This window comes from Typopeltis vanoorti, chromosome 16 (assembly GCF_054136105.1).
Source record: "Typopeltis vanoorti isolate ZY-2024b chromosome 16, IOZ_Tvanoo_1.0, whole genome shotgun sequence".
In the NCBI taxonomy this organism is placed as follows: domain Eukaryota; kingdom Metazoa; phylum Arthropoda; class Arachnida; order Uropygi; family Thelyphonidae; genus Typopeltis; species Typopeltis vanoorti.
Genome location: NC_143564.1, coordinates 79,868,270 through 79,881,625, shown reverse-complemented (window position 1 = coordinate 79,881,625; position 13,356 = coordinate 79,868,270). Strand labels below are relative to the sequence as shown.

At 33.8% G+C, this 13,356-nt stretch overlaps 1 protein-coding gene across 1 annotated transcript in view; it reads right to left on the bottom strand.

The window, feature by feature from the left end:
• Frmd5 (FERM domain containing) overlaps positions 1–13,356 on the bottom strand; it is a 501,610-nt gene that overhangs the window by 36,231 nt on the left and 452,023 nt on the right. Inside the window, exon 13 of the mRNA XM_090406270.1 lies at positions 4,524–4,601. Within this exon, the coding sequence (XP_090262396.1) occupies positions 4,524–4,601 (78 nt within the window). The remainder of the gene's footprint in view (positions 1–4,523; positions 4,602–13,356) is intronic.

Genomic DNA, 13,356 nt, shown 5'->3' with positions numbered 1-13,356 from the left:
TAGAGCGTTCAGTATCGGGGTAACAAGGAAAACAAGAGAGAGAGATAATAGAAGTTTAAGAATGCAGACCAGAGAATTTTGTTCTTAGGAAGTTTTAGTTTTACATGACAGTTGGGAGAATATTACTAGAAGATTCTGAAAAAGAATCATAGAGCTGTGAGTCGGTAAACTGGAGGAGTTCAGACTGCCAACAACTATTTAGTAAATAAAAGAAGATATTGCATATGGGAATACTTAGTCTTTATTTGAGTTGTAAGTCAGCAGTTAGAATTGAAGGAAGTACAGGAAGATGGTTTAATGTTAAATCTGGTGTGAGACAAGGATGTACATTATCCCCTCTGTTATTCATTATCTATATGGATCACATTATGAAGGAAAGTGGTATTAAACATGATATCAAAATTGGAGATGTTAATGTCAGCTCTTTGCTTTATGCAGATGATGTTATACTTCTAAATAAATCTGCTTCAAATCTGCAAGATTCTCTGACTAAATTGAATAGCTGTTGTAATAGATATGGTATGAAGGTCAGCAATAAAAAGACAAAGACAATGAAAATAGGCAGAATCATTGAAAATGTCAACTGTGTTGTGAATGGAGAACCTGTGGAACAAGTAAAACATTTCAGCTATTTAGGTACGATTTTTACTGAAGATGGTAAATTAAATATAGAAATAGACAACAGAATCAGCAAAGCTGGTATGGTGGGAAGTCAATTGAATAAATTCATATGGAATAAGAGAGAAATCAGTCGGAACACTAAATTAGCTGTGTACAAGACAGTGTTCAAACCAGTTTTAACTTATGGATCTGAGAGCTGGGTCAGAAGTAAAACACTTGACCAAAGACCACAGATATGAGAGTCCTGAGAAAGATTATAGGCGTGAACAGATGGCATCAATGGCAATATCATATTAAAAACGAGGATATTAGGAAAGAACTTGACATTGTCAGCATCCAGGAATGCGTTAGCAGAGCTAATCTTAGGTGGTATGGTCACTTAAACAGAATGGGCGAGGAAAGATTAGCAAAACAAGTGTTCTCTGCCAGGTTGGCAGGAAAACGACCCAGAGGAAGACCAAGATATAGGTGGATTGATACGGTACAAAATGCTTTAGATGATAGAAATATAAGATCTGATAATGTTGGAGTCTTGACAAGTAACAGACTGATTTGGAGGAAAATTGTAGATAGGAAATTAATAATGATGTAATTTTTTTCATGTAGTACTATCATATCCTGTACACCCCTTGAGGGTACATGGCAGGAATTTGATGATGATGATGATGAAGAAGATATTGCAGTCAACGTTCTAAAAGAATGTTCGAGGAAATGCTGAATGTGAAGTTGCATCTTCTGTCTTAAGGACACCGGATGACTATTGGAAAAAGGAATTGGTGAAATTGAAACGGTAAAAGTGGTTTAACATGAAGAGCTCTATTTGGATCTGTTGTTTATGAAGTAGTAGAAGAAACTTCTTTCTCCAGTACAAAAATTAGTAAACTGTGTGTGAAATTGAGAGGTAATACTCTTACCTCTTACACACTGTAAGAAGTAAGAGTATTTATACTTCAGTGAATTCAGAGTATTTATACTTCATAGACAAGAGGAATAATATTATATGCTACATATGGGTGATAAGAAAGGATCCCATGGAAAAGAAGGAAATGTTTATATGAAAAGGCCCTAACAAAGAAACTGACTATGAACATTTTGTTATTGTGAAAACAAGGTGTTTAGTCTGGGAGACGTGATTAAGTATATGTTAAACAATCCAGTAATAGAATGAGTCAGAGAATGGGTGATTTTAATATTTTTGGATAAGAAAATCTCTAAAGTGTAGATTTATTTAGGAAAGCCTTGGATCCAGTTATTTTTGTAGGAGCCCGTGTAGCTCAATGGATGTGGCATTTGCTCACCACAGTGCTTGACCACACGAAGGAAGACTTTCGAATCTAGTCGGCGACTATAGGAAATTTTTCTAAGCCTTTTTTCGACCGGTTCCCGAGTTAGTCGATCTCTGGCACGGGCAAGCGGGTTTTTTCAGACATTAAATATATTGGGTTAGGGACCATGAGATGGTGGCACATGTTCAGCACAGGGCCAACTCTTCACTATGTGCTGCTTAATTAGTGATAGCCTTGGGCCATCTATCTCTGATTGGGTACCAGTGGAGACTGAACTGCCCACTCAGTCTCCAAAAGTTAGATAGGGCTAAATGGCCTCACCTACTCCCTATATGGTAATAAAAAGGCGTTAGCTGATTTTTTTTTGTGTAATTTTATTTAAAGTGTACATATTGTTTTAGTTTTATTAAAATGTGTATATTTTTTGTATTTGGTCTTGAGTCAGTGATTTTCCGGATTCTAAAAGAAATAGTTAAAAGTCATTGCACCAATCGAAATTGAACCGCTGTGTGAATACTAAATACTCAGAGTTTAAAAACAATTTTTATAGAGACAATCTTAAAACGGCCTGATGCAGACCCATCAAACATGTGCAAAGATGTCTACATGCATAATGCACTAGAGAAGAACAGAGATCTGCAAGTTGTCCAACTGTGTCATGCAGATTGCAGACAAGAGTATACAAAAGAACATGCAGGTAGATTATTATGTCTGTACATGAATGCTAGGAGTATTATAAATTTTGTTATTATAATTTCATTAAATTGGATTCCATACTCCATGCTCAGTAATTTTATGTATTACAGAAGATGCACAATATAATGAACACCACCACTATAAGAAAATAATGCACTATAATGAAGTATGGAAAACTCCTGGCCTAAGACCCACACAACAAATGCCATGCTGTTTTGCCTAATTACAACCGTAAAAGGTGAAAAACCTTCCCTACAGCAAACTGAATTTCCTAGCAGATACAGAAAACAGTGGGAAATATAACTAAAGAAAATTACAGGAAATAAAACAGAAGAAATCATGGGATATAGAAGAAAGGAAATGGTGGGAAACTGTAGATTTAGGACACAATGTTCATACATTGTCACAAATCATAGATAAAGCACACAAAATAACACATTAAAAAGTACAAATGCAAACAATAATAGGAGACATAAGATAGAACTTAGAAGAAAATGAAATTATAAAAATCTAGAATTAATGTTTGAATTTTGAAAGGTTACACGAAGAAAGGATTAAGTGTCATTAATTATTCATAACAGTGCTTTATGGTATACACATCAAAAGAGGAAAAAATAATTTATTGAATTTATTAATATTTGGGTTATAATCTGAATTGTTTCTAAATTTAGTTGAATGCATGTGTGGCTGTAACAAATATAATTTGTGCTCTGAAGATGCTGGATAGAAAATCAGCAAAATATTAGAAAGTCCAATAAATTATTTTTTTCCTTTCTTGGTGTTGTTGACACCATCAATCACTGTTATGAATTTGTAGGGTTACATTAGCTTAAATTACTTACCAGGACGTCTTCAATAATGAACTACTATAAATATGTGTAGACTGTAAAAATTTAAGTTTTTACAATTAAAATTGAAACTTTAGCTCAAAAACTCAGAAATTCAGAATTTTTTAATCTTATAAAACCTTTTAAACACAAAATGAGCACTACCGCCCAAATTCCATAACTTTTTTCTTAAACTATTAATTAAAAAAATGCTACATTTTCAAAGAAAAAGCCACCTGGCTTTATTTCAGCATTTAAATTCAATATTAAATAGAAATAGGGGATATTAAAGATCCAAGCTTATTTCAAAGCCAGATACAAGTAAAAACTTAGAAAGTTTCAAAAATTTGACCAGAGAACTTATGAGAATGCAATCCTTGACATCAGAATTGCCTTACAGCTGGCGCTACTTAAAAGATATGAACGAGTGCTACCCTACAACAATAGTATCCATCATCCACATGTTCCACCCTATTCTCTAAACCATCAGTTCCCAATCGGTAGTACGTGCTGGGCTATTCAAGGGTACATGAAAAATAATCAGTAATGGCAGAAAAACAAGTAAACAATTTTACATTAAGATAGGCACTGAACAAAAGTGTCCATATTTAAAAACAGCTATTTTAAAAACAAGGGGTACAATTTATAAAAATGGGTTTAAAAGGGGTACACAAGTGGAAAAAGGTTGGGAACCACTGCTCTAAACCATTGGTTCCCAATCAGGGGTAAGTGTACCCCCGGGATACATGCTGGGCCATTCAGGGGTACATGAAAAATAATCAGTAATGGCAGAAAAACAAGCAAACAATTTTACATTAAGATAGGCACTGAACAAAAGTGTCCATATTTAAAAACAGCTATTTTAAAAACAAGGAGTACAACTTATGGAAATAGGTTTACAAGGGGTAAACAAGTGGGAAAAGGTTGGCAACCACTGCTCTAAACAATACATTTTCATGAAAACTACAATTTTCTTTTTTTTTTTATAAAAAATGTGAGAGCAAATTTAACACCATGCTTTTCTATGCATTTAAAGATAAAACAAACTGTTACTAAATATGATGATTCAGAGAATATGATTTTTATTTATTACCTATATCGAAATTTGCATCCTCTAGAGAAGAGGCCTCCTCCTGTTGTTACTTGTGGCACTTCACTAGAAGAATTCATTCTGAAGTGAAAAAAAAAAAAAATGATAATTTGGATTTACAAAAATAGTTTTTATCTCATAATGTTTCCAATATAATTAAACCATCAGTGTGGATGTAAAACTTAGTTACAAAATATAAATGCAACATAACATTGCAAATGTGTCCATAATACCACATATTGATGTCCACACTTGTCACTATTTTAATTATTTTCCTTAAAAATTAAACTGATTTAACTGCAAATAATCAAAAACAATAAAATTAAATTTTCAAAGAAATAAGAAAAACAAACCTAAAACAACAACAACAACAAAAATTTTCTGTTGAAGAATTAAATTACTTAAAAAAAAATGGTCTATTTTAAGACAGTTATTATCTCCATAGAATGTGATTAACATCAGGAAGAAATTAAAAGTACTGCATACAGGGGAAACTCCAATGTGTGCATTATTTGCACATACTGGAACACAGCAAAGTCATTTGTCATTGGCATAGTGAAAAATATATTTTTCACTATGTCAATAACAAGTGGATAAGAATACAAAGCATGCAGAAATATTTTTAGACAATCTGGAGAAACGAGCTAATAATAATGGTAAGTACCTGCTGGATTTCATTCAGGATATGCACTAATCATTAGTAATAGCATGTTTCAGCATAAAGATGCACACAAATTCAAAAGGAATATCAAGAGCACAAGTAGAGAGTAGATTTGAAATAGGAAGTGATTGCCATTTAGTTTTGAGCACGATAAAACTGAATATCTCATTGAAAAGAAAAGTGAGTAAGCAAGTTTTAAAAAGAATCAAAATTGAACTGATTTCAGAGAAGAACTGCAGACTCAAATATACAAATATAATTCCAGAAAAAAAAATGAGAGTTTGAAGACAAGAATCAATCCTTGGAGACTAATTAGGATACTCTGAAGAAAGCTATGCCTGATACTTACAGGGAAGAATGTGGAAGTTATCTAGCTACAAAGATAGACATAGTAGACTCAGGAAGTTAAAGAGGCAGGCATGGAAAAAAAGAAAACATACTACTAGTTCCTACCAAGTAAATCAGCGTGCTCTGAGAGAATACAGAGAAAAATGAAATAAAGTAAACCAGTGTAAAAGCAGCTACATAAAACTCATGGGAAGATAATGGTAAGAATACAAAATAAAATATCAGGAATATGGGAAAAATGTTCTGGATGGTTACAGAAAAAGCACAGAAATGGAGGAAAGAATACTGTAAAAGGAATAAGAGATCATAAAGGTTAAATGAAAACTGAAGATAAAGATTTCCTAGATATCTGTTACTTTAAAATATTGCTGAATGAAACAGGAACTGACAGATCAGTGGCAGAAAATATTCCAGTATTCAATCACATCAATACTTGAGGTAGAAAATGCCATAATAAGCCTGCAAATAGGCTAAATATTACATGGTAAATCTCTTTTAGCCACTTTAAGTTGGTTCCATATCAAGGGAAAACACGCGAGTATAAATTGCATGAGGTCCAGGAGACCAAATAGTCTCTCTTTAAATCTAGGAAACATAGGAATAACTTTTGTTATCATGTAATTTTGTTATTTTATAGTTATTCTACAGGTACCTTTAAAGATTAGACTTCTAGAATATGTAAAACATTTCAACTATTGAGGCACAATTTTTAGTGAAGAAGGCAAACTAAATACGAAAATAGACAAACTGTTCTGTTAGAGAGTCAAATGAATACATTTATGATTAACTTATCATATACGTAAATCATGTAAGGAAAAATAATTGAATGTGAAACATTTCATAATGATATCTTATCACATGATCAGAGTAATATAAACACTAACAAAAAAAATGGACAGTTCTGTCAAGCTATTATGGATTGACAATAGATGCTTCTATTCTGCTATTCTATGCTTGTTACAAAAATATAAAAGTCATGGTACAGAGAAAGTTTAAAAAAAATATGACTATATTAGAAGCAAAGTAAAAAATTAATATTAAATTCTACTTGTGACATTATAATTAGGGATTACAAACACGTTAACACAAGAATATTTTAATATTTGCCAAATATTTCAGTCTGAAACTATCTTCAGTGGCAACATAGGAAGGTGGAATACCTTCCTATGTTAACAACATAACAAAGTGGAATACCAACAATTGATCATTTAAAAGTAGAACGAGCCACGTGATGTTACATTGTTAAGCATTGAAGAGAGGAAAAATTTCAGTGATGACTACATTATAGGTATCAATTCACAATTTCAATCTTAATTTATAAATAACATTAGACTAATGTAGGAATTAAAAGTCTCAATTTAAAAAAAAATATTAATTAATGTGTTATCCTGATTAAACTTTTCCCATATTTTTGATAACAATATACAGTCATTTTGATTCAAGTTAGGGCATTGAAGTAAGGCCTCAGCACTCTCTTTGAATAGGCATTCAGATTTATAGTGACATCTGTGTAGAAGGCAAGTCTTGGACCAGAGGATGTTGTGGCTTGCCTCTATCCCGTGCTGAGCCAATCCAGACTTATCGGATTTCTTGTGCAGAATGCATGATTGATGTTCTTGAATTATTTTTCTATAGAGCATCCTGTTTGTCCAAAGTAGGACAGATTGCAGTTACAAGGAACTTGATACACACCAGGAAGAGACATAGTTGAGCATTTATCTTTAGAAAAGGGGAAATAGATGGCTATTTGTTAATAGGTATATAAGTGTCTGTAAATCATATTTCTTCACTTTATTCGGAGAAGCCATTTAATTTCATGTGATGTTTGATAGTTGAAAGGTCTTTCTGTAATTCATGAGGAGTTGAACAATTGGTTCTAGCTCGTCGGATTAGATGGTGTAAATCGTATTTCTTCAGAATTCTTGAAATTGGAACTCGTTGTATTGATTCTTTGTTGTTCTGGATTGAATTGTAGGAATTGAATTGTAGGAATTGAACAGATGTTGTGTACTTTTTTCGGAGAAGCCATTTATTTTCATGTGATGTTTGATAGTTGAAAGTTCTTTCTGTAATTCATGAGGAGTTGAACAATTGGTTTTAGCTCGTCGGATTAAACATTTTATGATAAGAATCAAAATTTTTGATTTAATCCGATGAGATAGAACCAATTGTTCAACTCCTCATGAATTACAGAAAGAACTTTCAACTATCAAACATCACATGAAATTAAATGGCTTCTCCGAAAAAAGTACACAACATCTGTTCGATTCCTACAATCCAATCCTGAACAACAAAGAATCAATACGGTGAGTTCCAATTCCATATATTTCCAGGATTTAAGAACCAATTTCAAGAATTCTGAAGAAATATGATTTAACAGCCACTCATATACCTATTAACAAAATAGCCACCTATTTCCCCCTCTTCTAAAGATAAACACTCAACTAAGTCTCTGCCTGGTGTGTATCAAGTTCCTTGTAACTGCAATCTGTCCTACTTTGGACAAATAGGATACTCTATAGAAAAAAGAATTCAAGAACATCAATCATACATTCTACACAAGACATCCGATAAGTCTGGATTGGCTCAGCAAAGGATAGAGACAAGCCACAACATCCTCTGGTCCAAGACTCGCCTTCTACACAGATGTCGCTATAAATTTGAACGCCTATTCAAAGAGAGCGATGAGACCTTACTTCAATGCTTTAACTTGAATCGAAATGACTGTATATTCTTATCAAAAATATGGGAAAATTTAATCAGGATAACACATTAATTAATAATGTGTAATGAGTAAAACTCATGGGAAGATAATGGTAAGAATACAGAATATAAATATCAGGAATATGGGAAAAATATTCTGATGTTATCTAATGTTATTTATAAATTAAGATTGAAATTGTGAATTAATACCTATAATGTAGTCATCACTCTGATGAAATTTTTCCTCTCTTTAATGCTTAGCAATGTAACATCACGTGGCTCGTTCTACTTTTAAATGATCAATTGTTGGTATTCCACCTTGTTAAAAACGGTTCCTATGTAGCCACTGAAGATAGTCTGTTAGTTTCAGACTGAAATATTTGGCAAATATTAAAATAGTCTTGTGTTAACGTGTTTATAATCCCTAATATTAAATTCTGATATTTGCATATTAAATTGCATATGGAGACTTACATTATTATTATTAAGAGAGACCTCCAGGCAGTCAGTAACTCATTGAGGGAGGGCATATACTATATGCACCGGCTATCATACTTGTTCTTGAATTCACTCACAATCTTGCACAAACAACATCCAATGGCAATCCATTAAAATCATACACCACTCTATGAGAGAAAAATCTAGATCTCACCCACTTCTTAGTGGCATTCATTCTCAGCTTCCAAGGATGCCCTCCTGTCCTTTCTCCACCCTCCATAAAATGAAAAATTCCATCAAATGAAATCCTGTATGACCCTTTCAGAAGTTTGTAAGTCTCAATGATATCATCCCTCTTTCTCCTGTTTGCCAGTGTCTGCAGTTTACAAATTCTCAATCTGTCTTCATAATCAGCATTCTACAATCCTGATATCATTTTAACACCCTTCTTTGCACTCTCTCCACTGTGTCAGAATCACAATGGAAGCCAGGAGACTGGACCAGTGTGCAATAGACCAAGTGAAGTCTTATAAAGTAGCAAATGACATTCTTATCTCTACATGTCAAAGTATGTTTAGCATTGCAATTATCTTTTGAGTTCTATTTGCAATCTTTGCTACATGGCTCCTGAATGTCAACTTCTTATCTACTAACACTAAAAGATCCCTAGCCTGATCAGTTTCTTCTAGTATAATTCCACCAATATAATATGACACTGGATATCTAATCATGCTAAATTGCATGACTTAACATTTACTAACATTCAACTGACATCCATTTTCCCATGCCCATATTTCTAGCCTATTGAAATCATTTTGCAGGTACTGTATATCAACCACTTTCTTGATTAACCCAACTATCATTGCATCAACAATATGTCACTTCAAATTCTTCCCAATGTCATTAGTGCACAGATTGAATAACAGTGGACCAAGGACTGATCATTCTGGTACACCACTGGTTACCTTAAATTTTGCAGATTCACATCCCCTGTATACCACTTTTTGATATCTGTCAGTCAGTCATCCTCTTATCCACATTAATATTTTATAATCCAAACCCATATTCTCAAATGTTGTTTTATTTTTGATGGTATATATCAGAACACAAAATTATAAGTAAATAATAATTTATTGACTTATTGCTGATATTTCGCTGGTGTTATAACCAGCATCTTCAGAGCACAAAAACACAGTTTGTCACAATATGCGAGACTACAACAACATGGTGTAATCAACGGACTAGTTTAACAAAATTGTGGTAGCAACACAAAGACTAAAGTCCTAATTAGGCGCCCTCTATCTGGGGAAAAAAAATTGCACTTACACAAAGACTAAAGTCCTAGGCCATATTCTCAAATTTATGCAACAGTCCTCCATGCTGTATTCTGTCAAAAGCACCCTAGCAAAATCCAAAAGAATCATGATGTATCCATTCCTCTTGTCTAGCTCAATTATAACATTATTATATGTGAGCCAGTTGCTAAAACATGACCTTCCATTAGTAAACGTATATTGGTCATTGCAGATTAGAGATTCTGTCAATCCATTTCTAAATGTGAGCTCTAACTGATTTTTCCAAAATCTTCATTACCACTCCTGAGATATTGATTGGTCAATAGTCGGATACACCCTTTGCTCCACCTTTGTGCAAGAGAATTACCATACATTCTTTCCACTCCTGTGGAATCTTCCTTGTTCTGAAACTCATTATATAGCTTGGTTAAAGGAATAGCCAGTTCAGCTGAACACCCTTTTAGCACCCCTGCTGATATCCCATCAGTCTCTATTCTTGAATTCTTATTCAGTTTGTACAACAGATGTAATTCATCTTCTTCATCAAGTGAAGAGGTAGAAGTGAACTTAATGTTGCATAAACAATGTTGATAGCTTTTAGCAAAATGGGCACTCATTGGTTGAACAACTTCTGCATCTGTCACCCTCACACCATCTTCATTCAGTCGACTTATTCTTTCATGTTCAGTATTTATTTTACTTGCAGCATATCAACAGAATTCTTTGGGTTATCTTTAGCTTGTAGAGTCAGTTTTTTTTCATACTCAGACTCAGCTTTCCGTACAATAATTGTAACTTTTCTGGCCTGATGCTTATAATTTTCATAACAGACATCATCCTTATGCACACAATATTCCTTCCACATTATCCTTTTCTTACAAATCTCTTGTTTGATAAGACTACACATCCATTTGACTCCTTCCCTATTTATTCTTCAAATTCTTGGGAGACATTGATTGCATAATTTAAGTATTTTTTGTTACAGACCTGGTGAATTGGTTAGATTCACCAAGTCTGTAACAACACCCCACTATGTATTTGATTTTGTTAGATTCCACCTCACACCAGACGGCTTCAAATTCACTGCCACATGAAAAAGCTGTTACTAGTATTTCAAACAAAGGTCTCAATACTAAATGGATTCAAGTCATCTGATATCATTAACAGCACCCCCCCCCCCCATCCTCTCATATCCTTTCTACCTTTCCTAAAAATACTGCACACTGTACACTTGATACCAGTTAGTATATAATAAAATAAAACAAAAATTATAAAAATATATAATAAAAATTATTAATTTTACTCAATTAATTTACTGCACTCACAATGCACTCAGGTAATGCTTTCCACTAACTAACAACTTTCCACATAAAAAAAAAATCTACTCCTTACACCACTCTTCACCACATCTTTATACAACTTCCAGGAATGGCTCCTCATTCTTCCCATCTTAACAGCCACTCTTTTTATAATTTCGTCTATATTAATGTGATAGAATCCCTTAACTACCTTGAAAGTCTCTATCATATCTCCTCTTTTCCTCCTATCCACCTCTGTAATCCATATTCTCTCAAATGCTCTTTAGCTAACAGATGGCTAATGGCATCACTTTGGTTATTTGTTATTTGGCCCCTCTCTAGTATTTCCACACCACAATGAAAACTAGGTGACCAAATCTGAGCTCGACAGTCCATATGTGATCTGGGTTCTAAGAAAATTCGCAGTAAACATTTTCGGCGCAAGACATTTTGCATTAATTTTTGAAATAATCAACGGATGATAAAGGGTATTATAATATCATTAGAAAGGCAAATCTATATTAAGATGAATGTCAGTGATGCATAACATAATGAACTCATTTAAAAATTGTGCAAATTACAAGAGATGCTGCATAAATAATTTTTTGCTGCGGATCGTCAATTCAACAAATTCATAAGTAACATCGCTCATTGGAAGAAATGCTAATGCTGTGAAGCATTCCATTTTCGTGTTGAATTCTGCATCTGTGTGATAGTGTAACCTTAAACCAATGGCAACAATTTTGCGATAAAGATTTTGTTGATGTAAATATGCTAGAAAAAGCATTGATAGTTGCTTTCTCGAAGTCAACCATTAATGTTTTGGGATCTAATAATGAACGTAAGCCCTTTAAGGCACTGAATAATCTGCCGTAAGTTAATTCTGATTTTCCAGGAAGCAAAGCCAAAAGCTGCCATGGAATCCTTAGGAGTCTCATGCCAGTCCCAAGCTTGGATAAAGGAGGAAGGTCGGTCAGATGAATGTCGATGCTCTGACTGTAAAGAAAAAACACAATTGTTATCTGATGCCTATACGATCAACAGCTACAACATGCCGGCTCAGAAGTCACCCGGATCAACAAGATCCATGATACCAATCAAGCTATCGGGATTGGATTGAAAAGTGGGATACCGAAAGGAAACAGAAACTAACAGAACTATTATCAATAGGAACATGTAATGTACAGACACTTTGGATGTCAGGAAAACTAGAATTACTTCGCGAGGAAATGAAGAGATATCGGTGTAATATACTAGGACTGGCGGAGATGCAGTGGGTATCATCAGGAGAGAAAAATGGATGAAGTCATATGGTCAGGGCATAACATCAAACACGAAGCAGGAGTTGGCTTCCTTCTTAACAAATGAGCTAGAGAGGAATTATTAGGCTACAAACTAGTCAATGAATGAATCATAACAGCAGGATTTCAAGCAAAACCATTTAATATAGCACAATCCAGATATATGTACCCACATCTGACAGCACAGATGAGGATATTGACTTATTTTACAAAGATCTGACAAAGACAATAGAAACAATATCAAAGCAAGATGTACTAATTATTGAAGGAGATTGGAATGCCAAAGTCGGAATAGCTAATGACGGTTGGGAAAGTCATGGGAAAATATGGTTTCGTAGAAAGAAATGAACAAGGTGAAAAAATGTTAGAATTTGCTGTGGACCACGAGATGATGATCTGTAACACAGGATTCCAGCAAAAGGAATGTAGAAAATGGACTTGGCGATCAAATGATGGGAAAACCAAGAACATGATTGATATTATTATGATTAAAAGAAGATGGATAACATCAGTACAGCAGTGTCAAACTTTTCAAGGAGCAGATATAGACTCGGATCATAGTTTAGTAATAGCAAACATCAAGTGGAAATTAAAAAGAAAATATAAACCCCATCATCAGAAACGAAGAAATACAGCAAGAATAAGTGAAGCAGAAATAGGAAGAAGGTACAGAACAGTGTTAGAGGAGAAACTTAAAAGTGTGGACAAATTTGAATCTAAGAGTGAAAGGAGTAATGAAGGTGATAGAAGATGCAGTTGAAGAAACAGTACCAAAAGAAGGGAAGATCAAGA